The following is a 25,185-nucleotide window of genomic DNA, read 5'->3' as shown; positions in this document are numbered from 1 at the left end:
AATATTGCTCCAAAAATATTTTATACTCTTTCCATGATTCCCTCTCAGTTCCCATTAAAATTTTATAAAGATATTGATAAACTTCTTTCCAAATTTCTTTGGAATAACAAATCACCTCGCATTAGTTATAAAAAATTAAAAATGTCTAAATGTAATGCTGGATTTGGTATCCCAGATTTTTTTCTGTATCATAAAGCTTTTATTTTAAAACAAAGTGCCATATGGTTTAGTCATTTCCCTTTACATAATCCACCCTCTTGGCTCCTAATTGAAAAATCTATGGTGAGGCCGTTCCCATTACCAACGCTGTTAACTATGTCCAACACCTCCTCAGTTTTTCATAAATCTATCGTTCTCAAATCCACTAAATTGGTTTTTAATGATTTAGATTCTATTTTTCTATACCGCATGTATAACACTGTTGAATTGTCATTATGGTTGTCAAGAATTCCTGTCATACGAGGGGAGGAAAACGGTAACCAGCGAAAACGGACTACATCTCCCAGGATGCTTAGCGGTTGAGAGGTTATGTAAACAGGAGAGCTGTTACATAACTCAAGGGAAACACGCCCTTATGTAAACAGGAGAGCTGTTACATAACTCAAGGGAAACACGCCCTTATGTAAACAGGAGAGCTGGTACATAACTCAAGGGAAACACGCCCTTATGTAAACAGGAGAGCTGTTACATAACTCAAGGGAAACACGCCCTTATGTAAACAGGAGAGCTGTTACATAACTCAAGGAAAACACGCCCTATAAAGGGAGGAACCGGGAGGTACAAGGCTGTCGGATATTGTGTTTACACCGACGTACCTGCTTCATGAAGAGCAGTGTTCCGGAGTGGTGCTCCAGTAAGGCAAGAACGGAGGTAGGTCGAGTCGTTACTCCCTGGGCCGTGTCTTGCCCCATCGTCACCTGTGAAGGACCCGGAAGCTCTACCGGTCAACCATTGAGCTTCGCTTTTTGACTCGGCTGAGTCCAAGCGCAGTGGCGCTTTTGCTGGTTGGAGTCGTAACTCCCAGCCCGACCAGAGACACAGGGACTGCCAGCTGTAACGCACACCAGGAGGTGTTTGCTGCGTTACAGACTCGGAAGTCCACAGGATCGATCGAGCGGCTGCTCTCGGTTCAGTCTTCTTGCTTGTGATTGGGGTATCGGTGACGCATCACCAGGAGGTGACTCCGCGTCACGGTGCAGTCTGAGGAAGAGGTTGAGCGGCTGCTCCCTTCAGGTAGAGACCCCGGCTGGGTGTTTCCCTGACTCCTCGATTCTCCCCAACACTCTTCGTGCCCCTCACAGCCTACCGATTGGCATTGTCGGCCATTTCATTTCTGCCCTCTGTTGGCATACGCCGGGATCGGCGTATATGCAGAGGACGGTTAGGACCATCCGTGCTGTGGGCTGGTAACGTACTTAGCCTGGAGGATTCCAGTGACTATAACTTTTGTTTGTTCTTTGTATTTTATTTGCCTTCATTAAAAGAACTAACCCTTCACAAGTGGTTGCGTCCTCATTGTCGTGTCTGTTAAACGATCCTGAGACGTTCAGGGCGTTACAATGGTATAGCAATATCATTAAACTAAATAGGAATATTAGATTTTGGTCTTCATGGATCAAAGCGGGTATTTTTTATCTTAAAGACATTTATTCCAACAATACCTTTATATCGTTTGAGGATCTACAAACAAGGTTTGGTTTAACCCAATCTGATCGTATTAAATATGAATATTTAATTAACTCAATTTTAGATTCCTTTCCACAAGCTATTCCGACTAGTGTTACAGCTGATCTATCCGTGTATATCCAAACTATATCGCTGAAAGCTAATGGTGTTTCCATTTTATATAAAAAATTATCTAATACGTTAGGAAGTAACATAACAATGATTGCATCCTTCTGGAATAATGAACTTTCACTTACATTGTCTAATGATTCATGGGAAATTATATGGACTAGAAGTATTTCTGGTTGGTTACCTGTTTCACTTTATCAAACCAATTCCTATATATTATTTAATTCTTTATGGACTCCACAACGTTTATTCCAAGCTAAACTCCTTCAATCTGACACTTGTTGGCATTGTAAATTGCATCCTGGTTCGTTACGACATATGCTTTTTGATTGCCCTTTAATTGCAAAATTCTGGACAGAAGTTTGGGATTTTATTAAGAAATTGTTGCATATACATGAAGATTTAGCATATAAAATGTTAATTTGCAAATCAGTTACATTATCCCAATCTCTAAGTTCTTTGGAATGTAAGCTTTTTGATTTTTTGATTTCTGCTGCGTTAAAATCTATTACCTTTTGTTGGAAAGACGTTTCTAAGTTATCAGTTCATGCTTGGTGGTCTTGGGTTATCTTTACAAGACGAGGTGCTCAATTATCTTTGTCTGGGGTTAATCATAATCCTATTTCCTATCACTCTTTTTGGAGTCCTGTTGATCTCTATTTTGCATCTTAAGGGTATGTTTATGTATTGTATTGCTTTTTATGATTTTTATACTAATTAATATGTCATAGTAGCTCTATTTATTGCTTACTCAATAATTTGTTATTAGATGTTTCCCTCCCCCCCTTCCTTTTAAGTTTATAAGAATATGACCAATTTCTTTTCTATTGGAATGAATTTGATAATTTTTGTATGTCTATGTTGTTGATGTTCATTATAAAATTTCAATAAAATATTTTGAACACAAAAAAACATACAAATTCAAAAAAAAAAAAAAAAAAAAAAAAAAAAAAAAACACCAACATTTTCTGTTTTTTCCCCAAAAGATAAGAGAAGGGGTAAAGGGAAGTAAAAAGTTTGTTCTGCAGTCTGTTCCTTGTAGTTGCCAGAGGACCTCACCAGCAGGGGGCTCTGTGCTGCACTCAGTGCCAGGCTGGTACCCCTGGAGTGCCCCCTCTGTGACGCGGCTTCTGGGCTTCAGAGATGCTGATCACCTAACCCTCTGCCTCAGTTGTGCCCAGCGTTTATCTCGGACGACGGCCAATCCCAGAGTCCCAGCCTTCAACAGACACAATGGAGGCACAAGAGGAGTCCGACGGCACTGCCCAGACGCTTCACTGGACCCACTGCAAAGGACTGGCATTAGGGCGAAGTGCCCGCTGCCTCTTCTGGGTGCAACAAGCCTACGCCGCTTCCACAACTAGTGATGAATACACAATGCACACCAATGGAGTGAGGCGCAAGAAATAGCCTCAGCTGAGCAGGTACACCCCCAAGGAGGGCGGGCCTGTGCTCTACGCCCCCTCCACGGAGCACGGGCTGAAAAGAATGCTCTCACCAGCATGAGGAGCAGACTGGTACCCCGAGGAGGGCGGGCCCGGGCTCTACGCCCCCTCCACGAGCATGGGTTGAAAAGGAGGCTCTCACCAGCATTGAAGCACACTGGTACCCCGAGGAGGGCGGGGCGGGCCTGTGCTCTACGCCCCCTCCACGGAGCACGGGCTGAAAAGGATGCTCTCACCAGCATGAGGGGCAGACTGGCACGTGGCACCCCCGAGGAGGGCGGGCCCGGGCTCTACGGCCCCCCCCCACGGAGCACGGGCTGAAAAGGATGCTCTCACCAGCATTGAGGCACACTGGTACCCCCGAGGAGGGCGGGGCGGGCCTGTGCTCTACGCCCCCTCCACGGAGCACGGGCTGAAAAGGATGCTCTCACCAGCATGAGGAGCAGACTGGCACGTGGCACCCCTAAGGAGGGTGGGCCTGTGCTCTACAGCCCCTCCACGAGCACGGGTTGAAAAGGATGCTCTCACCAGCATGAGGAGCAGACTGGCACGTGGCACCCCCAAGGAGGGCGGGCCTGTGCTCTGCGGCCCCTCCACGGAGCACGGGCTGAAAAGGATGCTCTCACCAGCATGAGGAGCAGACTGGCACGTGGCACCCCCAAGGAGGGCGGGCCCGGGCTCTACGGCCCCTCCACGGAGCACGGGCTGAAAAGGATGCTCTCGCCAGCATGAGGAGCAGACTGGCACGTGGCACCCCCAAGGAGGGCGGGCCCGGGCTCTACGGCCCCTCCACGGAGCACAGGCTGTAAAGGAGGCTGTCACCAGCAGGCTATCACCAGCACGAGAATCAGACTGCCCCCCCAAGGAGGGCGAGCCTGGGCTCTGCGTCCCCTCTACGGAGCCCAAGCGAGACACAGGGGGAAGCGAAAGAGAGGTGGGAAGAGAGACACACGGGAAAGAGACACAAGAGCCAAGAGAGAGACAGAGGGAAGAGAGATACAAAGGGGCAAGAGAGTCAAAGGGGGAAAAAGAGACACAGGGTTGAAGAGAGACGCGGGGAGCAAGAGAGACACAAGATGGAAGAGAGACACAGGGTGGAAGAGAGACACAGGCGCGCGATAAAGGGTGGAAGAGACAGGGCTGAAGAGGGACGCAGGTTGCAAGAGAGATGCAGGGGCAAGACAGACAGGGGCAAGAGAGACAAAGGGGGCAAGAGAGACAAAGGGGGCAAGAGAGACACAGGGGGCAAGAGAGACACAGGGGGCAAGAGAGACACAGGGGGCAAGAGAGAGACAGAGGGAAAGAGACACAGGGAAAGAGAGACACAGGGAAAGAGAGACACACAGAGGAAGAGAGACACACAGAGGAAGAGAGACACACAGAGGAAGAGAGACACACAGAGGAAGAGAGGCACAAAGAGGAAGAGAGACACAGGGGAAGAGAGGGCTATGGAGGGTATATGATGTGCTAACTGGACACAGATTTGACTCGTCTTGGTCTACTAATTGAGCTTAATGGAAACTGCCAAAACTGGCCAATTGGGCAAAAATTACAAGCATGTAAAATAAAGACAAGTAAACACTAGCAGCATTTTAAAGAACATCAATAGCAGAACATGAACCAGTAATAAAATACATTGTGCACTTTACAGCAGTTGTCAGAATGGTCTGTGTGGTTGGATATAGGGGACATACCATATGTCAGTATTGGTATATGTTTGATCACATATGTATAGTTTCCAAATTTGTTTTAGCATGATAGAACAAATATTTGATGTATTACAATGTGCGAGAACTGTACACTTGTGCAAAAATTGATTAGGTAGTAGTGTTCCTCAAAAAGGAAAAAACGGCACACCAAACAAATGCAAATAGTAAATGAACTACATACAGTTAAGGCGTAATAGTATACAGAGATCAACTATTTCAAAGGGGTGCTCAAAGCTAATATTGATGTCTACTACCTAAAGACATCATCCGTATGTACAAGACATACACACATAAATATTCACAAGAAAAAGACTTAAATGGCACACCCAAACAATATAGAGGTTCAGTTCCCCACTAATGTAGATTGCCAGCTATATTCAAGTCACATATACTTGTCAAAGGAGAAGATAAGAGGATCAGTCCCAATAGTTGGTCATCTTGTTTAATAACAAATCCGAGACCCCTTAGAGATTCAGTTGCTTGTCATCTTTATTTTTAGGATTCAAATTCCAATACACGAACCAGCCGACACGTGTTTCGTCTTACAAAGACTTTTTCAAGGCACAAATTGTAATAAAGTTGTATTGATGGTATTCGTAGTATGTCGTGAAGATGCAAAAACACGACGTCCAAACTATCCAAGGTCACTATAGCGTGTGGTAGATCATACCATCAATAGGAGTGGAATGTAATTCGTTCCAAGAGGATACGTAGAAGCTGTTCAGTGACGTTCTCGTGATTGGTGGCGTGCAAAAATGAGATACAACCGCAATACGCACCGTCTCACTAACAAGTGAGACGGTGCGTATTGCGGTTGTATCTCATTCCTTGTGGAAACAGACAGTGGGTGCACGCTTATCAAGGTTTTTGCACGCCACCAATCACGAGAACGTCACTGAACAGCTTCTACGTATCCTCTTGGAACGAATTACATTCCACTCCTATTGATGGTATGATCTACCACACGCTATAGTGACCTTGGATAGTTTGGACGTCGTGTTTTTGAATCTTCACGACATACTACGAATACCATCAATACAACTTTATTACAATTTGTGCCTTGAAAAAGTCTTTGTAAGACGAAACACGTGTCGGCTGGTTCGTGTATTGGAATTTGAATCCTAAAAATAAAGATGACAAGCAACTGAATCTCTAAGGGGTCTCGGATTTGTTATTAAACAAGATGACCAACTAATGGGACTGATCCTCTTATCTTCTCCTTTGACAAGTATATGTGACTTGAATATAGCTGGCAATCTACATTAGTGGGGAACTGAACCTCTATATTGTTTGGGTGTGCCATTTAAGTATTTTTCTTGTGAATAACTGTACACTTGTATTTATGAAGAATTTGTGGTTTCATAAACATGTTTTTAACTTTGTATAGTCAGATTATCTTGCTGCAATAATATGAACAAGTCTAAAAACATAATAACATCTTAAACATTAGTATGCCTATGTTTAGGATTTAATAAATTCAGTGATGGACAGCCCACAGAGCTCTAGCTAGCCTACAGAGAAGGAATACAGGTCGTGAGGGAGTCTGGTCAAATGTCTTTTTCTGCTTTACAGCAGTGGTCCTCGGTCCCAAGTGAAGTCCAGATGGACACTTTATAGCGGTGGCCCCAGGTATCTCTGACCAGACGAACTCATGGGTTCCTTGTGAAACTCTGAGCACATGTATGTGCAGAGGGATTCAACCCATCTCTTGTCCTGACAAGAAATAAACAAGCTGGATTCTACGACCACAATCCAAGCAGAACACGGAGTCCTTGGAGATGCATCTGCCTTTTCCGAAGGATGACTAGGGAACAGGACAACTGAGAGCTTGGCCTTCGACTGACACTGCCCCAGATCATATGGGATACGGGAGCCAGCAGGGCCCAAAGATGGCAGCTGGCTAGCACCAACTGTTCCCAGGGTAGGTGGGCACTCAGAGAGAAGGAAGAAGTAATACTCACTTGGGTGCCAGGCAGCTGGCTAGCACCAACTGTGCCCAGGGGACGTGGGCACTATGAGAGGATGCAAAAGCAATACTCACTTGAGCGCCGGCAGCAGGTGGGCACTCAGAGAGGGCAGACGTAATACTCACTTGGGTGCCAGGCAGCTGGCTAGCACCAACTGTGCCCAGGGGAGGTGGGCACTCCGAGAGAAGGCAAAAGCAAGTCACTTGGGTGCCAGGCAGCTAGCTAGCACCAACTGTGCCAGGGGAGGTGGGCACTCAGAGAGAAGGCAGAAGCAATACTCACTTGGGTGCCAAGCAGCTGGGTAGCACAAACTGTGCCAAGGGTAGGTGGGCACTCGGAGAGAAGGCAGAAGCAATACTCACTTGTGTGCCAGGCAGCTGGCTAGCATCAACTGTGTGTGCCCAGGAAAGGTAAACGCTCTGAGAGAAGGCAGAAGTAATACTCACTTGGGTGCCAGGCAGCTGGCTAGCAGCAACTGTGTGTGCCCAGGGGAGGTAGACGCTCTGAGAGAAGTAATACTCACTTGGGTGCCAGGTAGCTGACTAGCACCAACTGTGCCCAGGGGAGGTGGGCACTCAGAGGGAAGGCAAAAGCAATACTAACTTAGGTGCCAGGCAGCTGGCTAGCAAGGGGTGGGGGACTCAGAGGGGATACCGAAGCAATACTCCCTGGCTAGTACCAACTATGCCCCGGGAGGTGGGCACTATGACAGAGGATGGAGAAGCAACACTCACTTGGGTGCCAGGCAGCTGGCTAGCACCAACTGTGCACTGGGGAGGTGGGCACTCAGAGAGAAGGCAAAAGTGATACTCTCTTGTGTGCGAGGTAGCTGGCTAGCACCAACTGTGCCCAGGGTAGGTGGGCACTCAGAGAGGATGCAAAAGCAATACTCATTGGCTAGCACCAACTGTGCCCAGGGAAGGTGGGCACTAAGAGAGAGGACGCAGAAGAATTAGTCACTTGGGTGCCAGGCAGCTGGCTAGCACCAACTGTGCCCAGGGGAGATGGGCACTAGGAGAGAAGGCAGAAGTAATATCCGCCTGGGTGCCAGGCAGCTGGCTAGCACCAACTGTGTGTGCCATGGGGAGGTGGGCACTTTGAAAGAGAAGGCAGATGCACCACTCACTTGGGTGCCAGGCAGCAGGTGGACACTCAGAGAAGATAGAACAATACTCACTTGGGTGCCAGGCAGCAGGTGGACACTCAGAGAAGACAGAACAATACTCACTTGGGTGCCAGGCTCTTGTTCTTCTCATAGAAGAGACGCAGGTCTTGAGGCGTGCTGGCCTGGGAAGGACAAACAAGCACTGGTTAGCTCAGCTGGACTGCACGGGACAGGACTTGTTAGAAACTCGCTGTCGACAGGATGAAGGGGTTCAGTAAGATACAGCCCTCTTCGTGTCTTTTCACCTCAAAACTCGGTCAGTTCTACAGACGAGACAAGCACGGCAGGCTAGATGCGCCCCGGCCTTCAGTCGCCCTAGTCTGTAGCGCACAAAACGCTGCGCCTCGGACCACGAACTCACACTGGAAGGAAACTGCACCCATACTTTTATTCCAAAATATATGCACTGCAGCACGTGGTCCTAGGGGCATCCACTCCCAAGGCACGGCGGTGCTGATGCTGCGGCTACACGGGAGGCACCACTGGGCAACTCTCTAGAGAATCTGTCTGCTTCCACTCACGCCCGTCCCCACAGAGGTCGCGTCAGTTGAAATCAATGCACAGCGCCTGAATCACAAGTTACAACTAATGCGAAATACCAATACCAATAATATAGTAATATAGAACAATGAGCTATTCACTGTCATCCTAGAGCCGCTTGCAAACTGCAAGGTATATGTTAGCGCTATAAGTTTTTTTGCCCCGTCTTTCATTATCCTAATCTTGTGAAAAGGGTTCATTTGGGTAGAAAACAATTCTTATTATGAGAAAGAACCCCATACAATGATGTTACGTTTCAAATTCTGAATGTGTGCCTTTCCTGAATAAGAACTTTAACTATATTGCCTACCAGTATCGATGACATGTCACTCCTACACTACACCTTGTAGTCCTGTCTGATGTACCATTCGCTATACACTGATTTACACACATATGATTGTCTCTGTGCAATGTGTGTGGGGTGTAAAGTGCTCCGACACCTTACACTGATATGAGTGGCGCTATAAAACTAAATGAATCTGAGAGACAGTGGTTATGGAGACTTGAGGGGCGCTGTTAAAGGGTGCTAGTGAGGGAATCCGTGGCGGAGGTGGTCATTGGATACAGTCCGAGAGTGCAGCTGTCGGCTGTGAGACATGTCTGAGGGGCCTCAGACACTGAACTGTGTGTGCGATGCTCGCCTGGGAGCTGCTGTGTATCAGGCACGGATCGGAATGTTTGTGTTGCGCACACACAACCCTTGAAGCAGGGAGGCGCTTAAAGCACACGCAGCCTGCCGCCCTTCCAGCCTACAAGCCCGCAGGACCAAGGGGGCCTTCGGGTTTACCCTGGCATCCGTGGGGGACTTGTTCTCAAAGGCTTGGTATCTGCATGAGGGTAGCGCCTTCTCTTCCCCCAATGGCGCTGTGCTGAAGCGCTGTATGGTTTCCACAAGGTGCCCGGTGTTCGAGCTGTCTCTCTGCACAAAAAGGTTTGTACTGTGCTTTGTAAGAAGATCGCTCAATAGACCGCCCCACGCCATTTAAAAATGTCTCAGCACAGACCTGACCCGGCTCCAACCCAGCCCTTCTCTCTCGGTGCTAATGCTGTCTCTGCAGCTTCTAGGCGCACACGGACTGTCTTTGTTTAACAAAGAGATTCCTGGGGTTTGGACACACTGTGGGCCCGGCGGGAGGTACTGAACATGTTCTGCGCCTGTGCCCATCTGTTCCTGGCCTGAGCCGGCCTCCAGCCCCCGCGCTGGCCTTGGACACCCACGCGTGTTTCCGCCTGGCCACTGCAGGAGGCACACGAAGCCCCCTCTGGGTTTAGGACACACTACACACCGCCAGGGAGGGCAGAGGGCCCAGAAAGCCTGGCTCCCACAAAAGCAGCCGGCAACGCGCAGAAGGTTATTCAAACGTCTCGCTGAATTGTCCGAATGAAAAAGAAAGCCTGGGAAACAGGGTTCATATCAGTTTTCTTTTAAATGTGCACCCCACCTCCCCTAGAGCATGGGTTTGTGTGGGAGGGGGTGGGAAGGCACACGAGGACCGCTCAAGCTCGGGAGACTCGCTCAGGGTAAGAGGGAAAAGCAGCATCGAAATCACGCACGCACGAGGACCAGCTTGGAGGGTCACGCATGGGGAGACCATCTCCCAGAGTCACGCACGGGGGGCGGTGGGACAGGCAGGGGGGTGGGGCGGCTCGGAGAGCCACACACGCGGGGGCGGCTCGGAGGGTCACGCACGGGGGGCGGTTCGGAGGGTCACGCACGGGGTGGGGACGGCTCGGAGGGGCACGCATGGGAGGACGGCTCGGAGGGTCACGCACGGGGGGGGGGTCGGCCACGCACGGGGGGGGCTCTGAGGGTCACGCACGGGGGGGGCTCTGAGGGTCACGCACGGGGGGGGGGCTCTGAGGGTCACGCACGGGGGGGCGGCTCGGAGGGCCACGCACGGAGGGCAGCTCGGAGGGCCACGCACGGGGTCCGGCTCGGAGGGTCACGAGGGGGGGGGGGGGGGTTGGGTCAGAGCTGTCGCGGCTGGAATCCTGTGGGCGGCTCCCTACACCTGCGGAGTATGGTAAGAATTTAGGGATTTCGTGTGACACCGCCCTGAATTTAAATCCACAGGTAAACTGCACCGTGGACACCTGCTGCTTCACGATCTAATTCTTTCCCACTCATTCCGGAGGAATTGTGCAAGCCAGGGGCTCTCACACGGATCACCGCGCGATTAGACTACTGGAACGCACTTTACCTCAACATAAACACCACCGCCTTCAACAAACTCCAGAGGGTTCCAAATGCGGCTGCACGCCTCTTACTGAATATTCAAAAATTCTCTTCAGTTCGGGAAGGTCTTCACAGCCTCCACTGGCTTCCTGTTAGGAAGCAGACGATGGTTAGGGTACCGAGCACAGTCCATCTGCCTTGCATCGTAAGGGCTCGTTAGTTATTGGGTCCTCCTTTCACTGGTACAGACCAACCAGGTCTCGAAGACCAGCGTCAAGTAGGAAAGTCACAGTTCCTACATTTCGTAAGTTAAGATGGGGAGCTTGCGTGTTTGTTTTCAGTTGCTGCCGCTAGGCTATGAAACACAAGCACACCTACATTAAAGAGATTGCTCCTTATCCCTCCTTTAGGAAACACTTAAAAACTTGGCTCTTTAACTTGTAGGTCTGTGCCTGTGGTCTTATACTTTTGATTAAGGATCGCCTTTGCCTCTCCCTTCCTTACATGGTCACCTTTTCCTGGGTGGGCTTTCTCTAATGGAGTTTGAAGTTCTGGGCTCAGCACCTTTTTGCCTGCTGGTTTAGAGTGCTATATAAATCTTTCTTCATTCATTCATTCATTCATCAGAAGGATGCTGTATCTTGACCATTGGAAGGATGCTGTGTCTTGATAATCTGGAAGGATGCTGTGTCTTGATCATCTGGAAGGATGCTGTGTGAAGACACACCATACCCAGATGGTCAAGACACAGGATCCTTACGATAGTCAAGACACAGCATCCTTTCGATGGCCAAGACACACCATCCTTCCTGATTGTCAACACACACCATCCTTCTAGGTGGTCAAGACACACCATCCGTCCAGATGGTCAATAAACAGCATCCTTCTAATGGCCAAGACACAGCATCCTTCTCTGATGGCCAAGACACAGCATCCTCCTCCGATGGCCAAGACACAGCATCCTTCTCCGAAGGCGAAGACACAGCATCCTTCTCTGAAGGCGAAGACACAGCATCCTTCTCTGAAGGCGAAGACACAGCATCCTTCTCTGAAGGCGAAGACACAGCATCCTTCTCCGATGGCCAAGACACAGCATCCTTCTCCGATGGCCAAGACACAGCATCCTTCTCCGAAGGCCAAGACACAGCATCCTTCTCCGAAGGCCAAGACACAGCATCCTTCCCGATGGTCAAGAGACCACACCCTTCTTGATGTTCAAGAGACCACACCCTTCTTGATGTTCAAGATACACCATCCTATCTATGGTCAGGACAGCATTATTGTGATGGTCAAGACAGCATCCTTCCGATGGTCCACAGCATCCTTCCGATGGTCCACAGCATCATTCCGATGGTCCACAGCATCATTCCGATGGTCCACAGCATCATTCCGATGGTCAAGACTGCATCCTTCCGATGGTCAAGACAGCATCCTTCCGATGGTCAAGACACCATCCTTCCGATGGCACAAGACAGCATCTGTCCGATGGTCAAGACAGCATCTGTCCGATGGTCAAGACAGCATCTGTCCGATGGTCAAGACAGCATCTGTCCGATGGTCAAGACAGCATTCTTCCGAGGGGCGTGGCTTAGCACCCAACGAGCATGGCGGCGTCTCTGTGAGGCTCCGAGGACCGGGCAGGAGCGACACGCCGTATTCACTGCCAGCGCGGGAATGACCAGCACATTACCACCATGAACAATTGCCCTTTGCCTGAGGACCCTAAGCGCTTCTGTTTCCAGCAGTAAGAAGGCTTTATTTACCTGGTATTGCCGCTTCGCGGCCGCCATTTTAGATGCGAGGACGCGCTGTGAATGCCTCTTCGTCACTCGCAAGCGGATTTAATTATTTTTTTCTTTTTTTTTTTTAACGCTGGGCTCACAATTTTGCTGCTCATCACCTGCTTGCTATCTATGCCCCCTTTTTTTTCATAAAATCTCATGTTACTGTGAATAAGAAGGAAGATATTACTTATATAGATGACTGTCCTCTCCGCAATATGGCTGCCATTTTGATTGTTTGTGTGACAGTTATCCTTTTTTCTAACTTGCTGAATGGTCGCATTCCTCTATTCTGGATCCGAACGAGGTAATTTTGAGGTATCCTTCAGCTGATGTATTCGCAGTGTGGTCCTCCTGGAGTTATGTGCCTCATTTCTTCACCCCTCTGAGTCTCTGTGATACCCAATGATACTTACCTCATGGTCTCACCATAAGCTACTCCTCTTGTGTAGAGTACTTAATTGATCTTTTGCTAGCGAGGCTCAATGGCTATTCTTCTTCTATAAGGTGAACTATCATATTTTTCACGTCTGGATGTTTATTCAACATTGAAATAAATCAAATTTTCATACAGCACGCAAACCTCTCTGACTCATGGGCTCTTGATTTAAGCTCTACATTTACTGTCTGGCTGCTTGCCCACTGCACTGATGTCACTGTTTTTTGATGGGTAGAGCAAAAGGTTCTCTTTACACCTTTACACCTCAACTAGACCAAAACGCACTTTCATTACAAATTCAAAACTCTTCTCTGAACTCTCTAAACTGGAGGATTCTGGTTTACTGCCATCTGAAACTCATAGCGCTACAATGGACCCCGTCCCACCAGTTTCAGGAAAGACTAATGTTAAACGTCTAAAGAAGGACCCTCCCTCGCCTCCCAAATCTTCTTCACCAGTCTCGATGGAGCTGCTTCTACAAGAGATAAGGGCCCTTAGACCCTTCGTTGAAGAGACAAATTCTAAACTGCAGGTGCTATCCGATAAGTGGTCTCAACTAGACTCGCGACTTAACACCGTGGAGCAAACTGTGTCATCCTTTGCTGATGTCTCTAAGACTATTCCATCTCTGCAATCACAAGTTAATGTGCTCCACAAGCAGACTGAGGATCTTGAAAATCGCAATAGGAGGAATAATCTACGTTTATATGGCCTAGGGGAGGGCACGGAAGGTTCAGACCCCATTGTTTTTTTCAAAACTTTCCTCCCTAAGATACTTCACTTGCCAGACGCCCCCGAGTTGAATATTCAACGTGCTCACAGGCTAGGACGAATTTCTGCCAACAGTGCCTCCCCGCAACGTCCAAGAGGAGTCATTCTTTATTTTTTGGAATATACGGATCTACTGAAAGTTCTCTCAGCCGCTAAATCCATCCAGAAAATTTCCTGGTCTGGCTCAACTTTGTTTTTTGCGCAGGATTATTCGAGGGCCACAGCTGCCAGACGCAAGGCCTTTCTTAACATGAGATCTGATTTACGTTCAATGGGAGCCAGATATGGCCTATACCACCCTTGTCTATTCAAAGTCACCTATAATAACAATACAACTTCCTACGAAGATCCATTAAGTCTTCAAAGCTTCATCAATTCACACAAGATAGATGATATGGATTCATCGCGCTCCTCCTCCTCACATCTCACATGATGTTTTCTCTTTAACTCTTTGTTAATGGGTACACAATTAAGTACTGGGCATGTGGTTCTAAGCTCAAGTTAGTTGGTTTGTAAACATTTGTTCACTGTTTTACATTTAGCTGTGTACTAACTTCATATTCCTTTATCTTTACAGTCTTGTTCGCGTCTCGGCGTGTTCCCTGTCCGGTCCAGTTTTGGCCTCCTTCTGACGTTTCGTCCATGTGGCTCTACCTACCCCCACCTCCATGTTTCCTTTATGTAGGTATGTGTTCTGTTTTGTCTTTTGTCTTATTTTCTGTTTAGCTTATTTTTGTTTATGACCTTCCAGGTGTCTTTATTAATACATTTCCTCTGCTATTTTCTGTGGCTATATACTTCCTTTTCCTTGCACGTGTCAGTGTTTTCTTATTTTTCTCTATTAACTCGCTCTATAATGCTTCTTCTTTTTTTCTTTGGGCATTGAAAGTACCGTTTTTTCCTTTTTTCTTTTTTGTATCTTTTATTCTCTCTTCCTTCCCAGATACTCATATTTTCTATTTCCTTTTTCTTAATTCTTTTCCTCCTTCTTTTTCTGCTATCACATTTTTACTTTTCCACTTCTTTCAATCCTTGCTCTACTGGCACTCTTTGGCCCTCTATACTATCTTATCTTACCGGAGCTTTATCGTTAACTATTGTTACTTGACACTTTTCTTTTTTATTCGCTTTGATTTTAATGTTTCATTTCTCTTTATTTTGTCAATTTTAGTATTTATATTCTTTCATCTTATTGATTTGGACTATTACTTCATGTTATTACTCTTTTTATGCTTCTTAATTATCCATGGCACTTAAATTAATTTCATGGAATATTAGGGGTCTAAATTCTCCTATAAAGAGACAGAGAGTCTTGACCCATCTGGCTAAGTTGAATGCTGATATTGTTTTTCTACAAGAGACGCACCTTACTGATATTGAGTCTTTGAAATTGAAAAGAGGTTGGGTGGGTGAAGTTTATTTCTCTCCTGGAGATGGTAAGCGAAATGGTGTTTCGATTTTATGTCGCAAATGTCTTCCTATTACGATGTTATTACAGGAATCTGATAAGGGGAGATGGATCCTTGTTAAGTTGTTACTAAAAGATGTTCCAATTTCTCTCCTCAATGTTTATGCTCTTACCAATGGAGATGTTTCCTTTTGGCCTAACTTATCTATGGTTACGTGTAATTAGTCCAATTCTTTATACTTCTTATGTAGTACATTTGGAATGTATTGATGTATGCTTAACATTGTATAATGTTTCTTGACACCTTGTCTTTTCCTTCAATAAAATTCTTTGAATTTAAAGACAGCATTCTTCCGACGGCCAAGACGGCATTCTTCCGACGGCCAAGACAGCATCCTTCAGATGGTCAAGACACATCATCCTTCTGATGGTCAAGATACATCATCCTTCTGATGGTCAAGACACATCATCCTTCTGAAGATCGCGTCCCTCAGATGGTCAACACAGCATTCTTTTGATGGTCAAGACAGCATCCTTCTGATGGTCAAGAAACAGCATCCTACCCGATAGGCAAGAGACGGCACTAAAGGCAGAAGATTGTGCCAGGGCTGTAAAGAAAGGTGCATGGCTTCACACTGATCTAGGTGCACGAATGACAGTGTACGCAGTCACCCAGCAGAACTATCTACCCGATATGTATTGAGGAGCCAGACACCCCCATCTCCCAAAGATTTAATTAATTCATGGACGGCATATTAACAATCCCAAGGAGGTTAACGCTGCTCCGGTGAGGTAACAACACCCCTGCATGTGTCTGAACTTGTGAAAGCACTGTGGCTCGGAGACTCAATACCACAGCATCCTTCACAGCTCGGATAAAGCATCTCAACCTGGAATCTCAACATGGCAGCATCCCTCTGGGCTTACAGAAAGCACTGCAAACTGGAAACTCAGCGTCCCAGCATCCTTCAGAGGTCATTAACATAGAAGGGTCCTAAAGCTCAATGCCTCAGCATCCTCCAGAGGTCATTAACATAGAAGGGTCCTAAAGCTCAATGCCCCAGCATCCTCCAGAGGTCATTAACACAGAAGGGTCCTAAAGCTCAATGCCCCAGCATCCTCCAGAGGTCATTAACATAGAAGGGTCCTAAAGCTCAATGCCCCAGCATCCTTCAGAGGTCATTAACATAGAGGGTCCTATAGCTCAATGCCCCAGCATCCTTCAGAGGTCATTGACATAGAAAGGTCCTAAAGCTCAATGCCCCAGCATCCTCCAGAGGTCATTAACATAGAAGGGCCCTAAAGCTCAATGCCCCAGCATCCTTCAGAGGTCATTAACATAGAAGGGTCCTAAAGCTCAATGCCTCAGCATCCTCCAGAGGTCATTAACATAGAAAGGTCCTAAAGCTCAATGCCTCAGCATCCTCCAGAGGTCATTAACATAGAAAGGTCCTAAAGCTCAATGCCTCAGCATCCTTCAGAGGTCATTAACATGGAAGGGTCCTAAAGCTCAATGCCTCAGCATCCTCCAGAGGTCATTAACATAGAAGGGTCCTAAAGCTCAATGCCTCAGCATCCTCCAGAGGTCATTAACATAGAGGGTCCTAAAGCTCAATGCCTCAGCATCCTTCAGAGGTCATTAACATAGAAGGGTCCTAAAGCTCAATGCCCCAGCATCCTCCAGAGGTCATTGACATAGAAGGGTCCTAAAGCTCAATGCCTCAGCATCCTCCAGAGGTCATTAACATAGAAAGGTCCTAAAGCTCAATGCCTCAGCATCCTCCAGAGGTCATTAACATAGAAGGCTCCTAAAGCTCAATGCCCCAGCATCCTTCAGAGGTCATTAACATAGAAGGGTCCTAAAGCTCAATGCCTCAGCATCCTTCAGAGGTCATTAACATAGAAGGGTCCTAAAGCTCAATGCCTCAGCATCCTCCAGAGGTAATTAACATAGAAAGGTCCTAAAGCTCAATGCCTCAGCATCCTCCAGAGGTCATTAACATAGAAAGGTCCTAAAGCTCAATGCCTCAGCATCCTTCAGAGGTCATTAACATGGAAGGGTCCTAAAGCTCAATGCCTCAGCATCCTCCAGAGGTCATTAACATAGAAGGGTCCTAAAGCTCAATGCCTCAGCATCCTCCAGAGGTCATTAACATAGAGGGTCCTATAGCTCAATGCCCCAGCACCCTTCAGAGGTCATTAACATAGAAGGGTCCTAAAGCTCAATGCCCCAGCATCCTTCAGAGGTCATTAACATAGAAGGGTCCTAAAGCTCAATGCCTCACCATCCTCCAGAGGTCATTAACATAGAAGGGTCCTAAAGCTCAATGCCCCAGCATCCTTCAGAGGTCATGAACATAGAAGGGTCCTAAAGCTCAATGCCCCAGCATCCTCCAGAGGTCATTGACATAGAAGGGTCCTAAAGCTCAATGCCTCAGCATCCTCCAGAGGTCATTAACATAGAAGGGTCCTAAAGCTCAATGCCTCAGTATCCTCCAGAGGTCATTAACATAGAAAGGTCCTAAAGCTCAATGCCTCAGCATCCTCCAGAGGTCATTAACATAGAAGGGTCCTAAAGCTCAATGCCTCAGCATCCTCCAGAGGTCATTAACATAGAAGGGTCCTAAAGCTCAATGCCTCAGCATCCTCCAGAGGTCATTAACATAGAAAGGTCCTAAAGCTCAATGCCTCAGCATCCTCCAGAGCTTGCGTAAACATGGTGCCCCGAAAATTCAGCAGTCCAGTCAAGAGCTCAAATTAAGCACTGCAATCTAGACACTCAACATTCCAACATCACACAGAAGGCCTATAAACGCCTGGCTGCAGGTATGGATGTGCATACGATCTTCAGGGACTGACGTCAATGGATATGATGAAGGAGGTGCCTTCTTAGAAGAGCCAGCACACGGCTGCCCTTAGTCAAGGTAAGCAAAGAAAGTCTAACTTGTATGTAAAAAAACTTTGCATCATTATGCCTTCCTTCAGCTTCACTTTAACATACTCCACGTTAATGATAACATTCTAATCCATCAGCTTTTTCCCACGCCCATGAAACATCTGTTCTCAGAGAGCGAATTATGAACACCTTGGACCAGAGCTATGCACCAAAACTCAGACTGGACACCCAGTGCAGGAACCAGCCAAGGAGACTGTAATCATAAGAAATATTATAAAGGGACCTGCATAGCTGTTCAAAGCTGCCAGAGTACTGAAAACCATCAAACTGCGTGCCTGTCTCTCACATTTCATTATCCACCAAACTACTAAGCGCTGAGTCCCATAACGCGATAACTGCAACTCGGTGGTTATCACACACAACATGGAAACACTTCCCGCATGTGATGAAAATAAAGGCAACATCCTTCCTACCACATACTCTACATGGCATAGCTTTCTACACAAGTAGGTAACCACTTTAGGGCCACACATAAGGGTACTAAGCATTATATAAATGCTGCAATATAAAACAATTAAATAAAGTACATGGCCACAGAAAGCTATTGCCATAGCATTATGAGACAGGAAGTGACAGTAGCTGAAGGAGGAGTGGTGCAGCGCCCAGCTCATCGCACTCACCTGGAAGGGAGCCTTGCCAGTGAGACACTGGTAAATGATGGTACCTATGCTCCACAGGTCGGCCTTGGCATCATAATGTTGAGACATGATCACCTCAGGAGCCTGCAATGAAGAAACATCAAATACACATTAAACTGAGCTAAGCGAAGACCTCTGAATAAAGCCATTGCAGCAAAAGGACAGGCACTGAGCAGAGGGCAGGCCTTCAGCGATAGGGTAATATCACTATATGGAACAAAGGTGAAAAGTGATCGATTTAACAGGCACCATTCACTGAATGCATAATGCTTACAATGGCACATGGAAAGCAAAGCTTCATGGGCGGTTTCCCTCCTGATGATCTCTACACACAGCTTTCAGAGCAGCCCTCTGCCCCTTATGCAATGGTTTCCATCTTGAATGAGGACTCCTCAGCAGCTTTTTCTCAGTGCTGAGCAGGCACACAGATTCCAGGCTCTGAACCAGCATGGCGCTGCCCTGGCCTGCCCTCGAGTACAGGATGCTTCTAATCCTTGCTCTGCAGCTGGCCTCAGTTCACCTTTATATAAGAAGCTAACACTAAGTCTGATCTCTCTCAGTGACCCAATACTGAAGTTCTGGTTGAGGCAAGTATTAACCGCGGAGAAAGTAGAGAGATGATCTCCTCTGACAGTGTGGAATGGCTAGCATGGACTATGCATGTCTGCTGGGTCAGACAATCACAGGACCACAGCATTAATATCAGTTATTATAAAAGCAAAGCCTACATGAAACCAAGCATGTTCAGCTCTACCCATGAATGCTTCTCCCTGCCTTACAACGCTTCGCACTGCCTTACAATGCTTCGCCCTGCCTTACAAACCTTCGCCATGCCTTACAGCGCTTTGCTCTACCTAACAATGCTTCTACCTGCCTTACAACGCTTCGCACTGCCTTACAATGCTTCGCCCTGCCTTACAAACCTTCGCCATGCCTTATAGCGCTTTGCTCTACCTTACAATGCTTCCTCCTGCCTTACAACGCTTCGCTCTACCATACGCTTCGCCCTGCCTTACAACGCCGGAGGCCTGCATCTCTTTAGGAAATGCAAATGCTCCTTTGAAGCACCTCAGGGAAGATCACTTATCCTCACCCTCAATGGTGGCAAACTGGCATGGGGGTGAAAGGCTCCGATCATCTAAGACCTGCAACACTAGCCACTACTAACACCTTAACGCCACAGCAGTGGACAGAAAATGGAATGAAGTGGTTGGAACCGAGCCACGGTCTCGGTCATAACATGAAGGACGCAGTCTCTGAAACCCTGAGCGCTGAAGTTCTATCGGAGGTTGATTAAAGGAGGGTACTTGATACCGGACAACTCACAAAAAAGAAAAGAAAACAACTCCGAGCTCCAGTCAGTTCAGCTCCAGCTGGAAACCAAAGCCCAGCAGCTTCCAGGAAAAGTTTGCTTAACTAATGACCCGGGGATAACAAACAGAGAGTGTGGGATGGTGGCTGGCTCTCCACCTGCGGGGTAAAGGCCATTATCTCGTATCGAGACAAGCACACCGCGTTCCCTCTTCGATGACTCATTTCTCTGTTAGAGTTGTGAAATCCTGTCCTCTCTTTCACAGGAACGTGAGTGTGCCATAGTAGTGGGAGAGCCAGAGGGTGCTGTGTGTATGTTATCTCAAGTTAAGGAATCACAAGTGCAGGGTTTATTGTTTATTGTGTATGGCTAATACCATCGCTCTGTGCCTTCAGACCGTCTCGCGGAGGAGGGAGGTAGGCGATAGTCTCCACTTACCATGTACATGGGCGAACCACACAAAGTTGCTGCCATCATATTGCTCTGTAGGTATCGGGCAAATCCGAAGTCCGCTGAAATAGAGGAAACAGCACAATAATAAATGTATGCATAAACCTCCATGTACTACGTAGAGTTAAATCTTCATAAAATCCCAGTTAGCACACATGGAGTGGCCACAAAGGCTATGGAGCAGCCTTCCCCTGTACAATCTCAATCATTGACTCCCTGTCTGAGAAGGGCCAGTCTCTAGGATAGGTCGGGCCTGTTCATTAATCCGACGTTGGACACACCTTAATCCCTGGCCGATCCATCATATGATCTTCGACACTCGAAGGCAACTGGCCAATCCTCCATATGATCTCAAACACATGGGGGGTTATTGGCCAATCCTCCATATGACCTCAAATACATGGGGGGTATTGGCCAATCCTCCACATCATCTCAAATACATGGGGGCATTGGCGGATCCTCCACATTGTCTCAAATACATTGGGAGTATTGGACAATCCTCCATATGATCTTCGACACTTGAAGGCTGGTGGCAAATCTTCCATATGATCTAAAATACATGGTGAGCATTGGCCAATCCTCCACATGATCTCAAACACATGGAGGCTACTGGCCAATCCTCCACATGATCTCAAACACATGGAGGCTACTGGCCAATCCTCCATATGATCTCAAACACATGGAGAGTACTGGCCAATCCTCCATATGATCTCAAACACATGGGGAGTACTGGCCAAACGTCCATATGATCTCAAACACATGGGGAGTACTGGCCAAACGTCCATAGGATCTTCAACACTCTGAGACTAGTGGCCAATCCTCCATATGATCTCAAATACATGAAGGGTATTAGCCAATCTTCCATATGATCTCTTACACTCAGAGGCTATTGGTCAATCCTCCATATGATCTCAAATACATGGATGGTATTGGCCAATCCTCCATATGATCTGTCACCCGGAGGCTATTGGTCAATCTTCCATATAATCTAAAATACATGGGGATTATTGGTCAATCCTCCATATGATTTTCGACAACTGGAGGCTACTGGCCAAATCTCCATAGGATCTTCAACACTCGGAGGCTGCTGGCCAATCCTCCATATGATCTCAAATAAATGGAGGGTATTGGGCAATCTTCCATATTATCTCTTACACTCTGAGGCTATTGGCCAATCCTCCATATGATCTCTGACACTCGGAAGCTATTGGCCAATCCTCCATATGATCTCAAATACATGGAGGTATTGTCCAATCCTCCATATGATCTCTGACACTTGGAAGCTATTGGCCAACCCTCCATATGTTCTCAAATACATGGAGAGTATTGGCCAATCCTCCATGTGCTCTCTGACGCTGGGAGGCTATTGGCCAATCTTCCATATGATCTCGGACACTCGGAGTCGATTGGCCAATCCTCCATATGATCTCAAACACATGGAGGCTACTGTCCAATCTCCACATGATCTCAAACACATGGAAACTACTGGCCAATCCTCCACATGGTCTCGGACACTCTGAAGTTATTGTCTCTCTCCGTTACCTTAGAGTGGTGATGCCAATATCCTTATTGGTGATTGACCCTGTCAATCACCTGCTTAATCTCCGTATACGGTTAAAAGCATTATTGGTAGATCAAGCTATTCAACTTTTCCTTGTGTACACAAGGTTTACCATTAAAAATATTGGCACAACAAGGCTTCCCTGGCTCCCGTGTACTTTGAGCCGATAGATTGAGAGTAGTTAGACTCAAAACATCTCAAATCATGGAGGGTCATTCTAAAAGATAAGGAGGGTGCGTATTAACAAAGCTCAATTCATGTGTGTAAGATCCCTACACAGAGCTTCCATGGTGTGCACTAGTCAATACCTTCTTAAAACGGCCGACAGCTGGGAAGGTGGCTCACCTATCTTGATGCGGATATTGTTCGGGTTGGACTTGCGGCCCCCGGTGTAGGAGAGCAGGATGTTCTGAGGCTTCAGGTCTCTGTGAATGATACCTTTGCTGTGCAGGATTCGCATGGCGCCGGCGATCTGCTGAAGGAAGAGCCTGATGGTGTCTTCGCTGAGAGTCCTCATAGCTGTAGGATGGAAACGTGTCAACGTGAGCACTTCTGACCAAAGCTAATAAGCAACCTCTGGCTCTAGAGTTGTTAGATGCACTCAGCAACCCATGTAAAGTGAGGCCGGGAGCCCCCACAACCCATCACATTAAGGGGCGCAAAGTCTGAGTACTAGCTGTGACTAGGTGTGGAAACCCAATTACCCTGCCACTCTTTGAGAAGCCTCTACTGCTGTAGGTCTGAGGTGCCAGCATTGGAAGTGCATCTCTGGTACATGTTCCTGCAGTGATACTGGGGCTGTCTTGTCCAGTGGGGCTGGAATGAGGGAGCTTTTTAGCAAGAGATCTGTCACATACTGCTCGTCACTGGACGACTCTAAAAGAGTCAAGCGTGCAGGTCCCAAATAGTCACATACCCTGAGCACCAACATCCTACAATGACAAATAAGCACACGCAATTCCAATACCCCTGGCTTATAAATGAAACTGCCTCTTTATTGATGGCGTTAGGACACTCAGTGAGTTATCATACATGCAGTCACACATCCATGAAGTCATTAAGTCTGCCACAAACTCATTCTTGCATTTCTCCACTTACATAACCACAATAAAACATAACCCCAAACTCAGCACCATACGCAAAATAAATTTAAAGAATAGAAGTAGAAAAAGGAAAGTTTGCTAGCAATAACAAATAAAATTCAACAATGCAACTGGTGGCTGTTTTGTTTTAAACTTTCATCGTGGCTTGTCAGGCCCTTCAAAGAGATTCTCGCAAAAATGATAAAAGTGCAAATTTTCTACACCTAGAATTTGTCATAGAAGTTATTTAACACTAAACTCGTTCCTGCTAATGTAATCTGTGAGACTACATGGAAAAAAATACATGCATGCAGGCTTTAACATGGTGCAAAAGGAATTCACCCTTAAAGGCGATTTGGCTTTATCATGATAAAACAATCGAACCTTCTGCCTTTGTGTAAAATTTCATATTAAACAGATCAGACCTATGACATCTGACATAACGGTGCCCAACGAATCAATCAGGGCAATCACCATTATCACCGGATTGTCATCACAACCGACTGAGACCTACTTTGTGAGTGTACGTTATCACACAAGAAAACCACCAGATATTCAGCAATAAAATTACAAATATGTACAAAATTACAGGTGTCAATATAAAATCCTTATAAAAAGGCCTAATAAGAACTACAAAAACCAACACCATGTAATAAAATACCTCCCTACATCCTGCAAAGCAGTCTTATAACAATCCATCGTTAAAGGGCTATTAGATTTACCAAACACGTTTCACCATGAATAAGCCAGGCCTACTTCCTTTGCCATCGCTTTTCATAACAAACAGATCAGGCTTATGGCATTTTCCAGTGAACCTATCGTGTTTATGGCTTTTATCATTGGCTTGTCATCATAGCCAACACGTGGCTACTGCAGTGAGCATAAGATTTCCCACAAGACACCCATCAGGTATACAATCATAGGAATACGAATATATACACAATTACAGTTGGAAAAACAAAATACTATCTCTCCTAAGAGGATTTAACAAGGATTTTCACAGTGCAAATCTTCTATCCCAGGCTTTGTCAGAGGTGGTAACCAAAACCTAAATCTTTGCCTACTAAGGTAACCTGTGAAATAGTAACTCACCCCTAAATGTGTAATGGCTTTAACATATGTTTTTCACCATATCCCAAGCCTACAGCCTTTATCACAAGGTTCATACTAAACAGACCAGGTTTATGGCCTTCATAATTGGCTTGTGAGCAGAACTAACAGTTCATTTGTATGAGCATACACTTTCCCACAAAGACAAACAAGCATTGAAAATGCAATAGGTCTCGCCTTTGATTAAGTTAAAGCTATTTGCTTTGCTAATGGTATTGTATAGCAAAGCAAATGGATTTAACTTAATGAAAGGCGCAACCTATTGCATTTTTAATGCCAGCAGTGGCACACAATGGAAGAAGGAGGGGCGCAATGGGGGAGGGAGGGATAGCGAAAGTGTGCCATGCGCGCGTTGTGCTGAAATGCCGTGACCCGTACGCATGCACATCACCTGCCCATCCGTACGCGTGCACATCTCCTGTCCGTCCGTACGCGTGCACAGGGCCGGCTTTAGTGCTGGTGGCACCCTGTGCAACAATGTTTGTTGGTGCCCCCCCAATGACCACCTCCACCACGGATTCTCTCACTAGCACCCTTTAACAGTGACCAAGTCACCATAACCACACTCTCTCAGATGCATTGAATTAGTTATATAGCACCACTCATACCAGTGTAGGGTGTCCGAGCACTGCATCACACACACATTACACAGAGACAATCAATCATACGTGTGTAAATCAGTGTATAGGAAATGTTACATAAGCCAACGGACTAAAAGTATAGGAGTCACATGTCATCCATACTGCTAGGCAGTATAGTGTAAGAGTGCTTGGTGTGGAGAAGCACAAACTCAGAGTCGAAAAAGAAACAGCATAGTTGGGAGCTTTCTTTAATAATAAGAATCGATTTCTAGCTAAATTAACCCTTTTTGTAACATTAAT

General features: G+C 46.6%; 1 protein-coding gene across 2 annotated transcripts in view; it reads right to left on the bottom strand.

Annotated features, from left to right (window-relative positions):
* The window catches only part of ULK1 (unc-51 like autophagy activating kinase 1), a 283,256-nt gene that overhangs the window by 111,048 nt on the left and 147,023 nt on the right, over positions 1–25,185 (bottom strand). For both annotated transcript variants that reach the window (XM_085635032.1, XM_085635033.1), the window contains exons 6-9: positions 22,458–22,631; positions 20,540–20,613; positions 18,772–18,873; positions 8,144–8,202 (exon numbers count right to left, since the gene is read on the bottom strand). In XM_085635032.1, coding sequence (XP_085491158.1) covers positions 8,144–8,202; positions 18,772–18,873; positions 20,540–20,613; positions 22,458–22,631 — 409 coding nt within the window. The remainder of the gene's footprint in view (positions 1–8,143; positions 8,203–18,771; positions 18,874–20,539; positions 20,614–22,457; positions 22,632–25,185) is intronic.

Source organism: Triturus cristatus, chromosome 11 (assembly GCF_964204655.1).
Source record: "Triturus cristatus chromosome 11, aTriCri1.1, whole genome shotgun sequence".
NCBI classification, from domain to species: Eukaryota; Metazoa; Chordata; class Amphibia; order Caudata; family Salamandridae; genus Triturus; species Triturus cristatus.
Note: the sequence above shows the minus strand (reverse complement) of the source record. Positions and strands in the feature narration are given on the sequence as shown.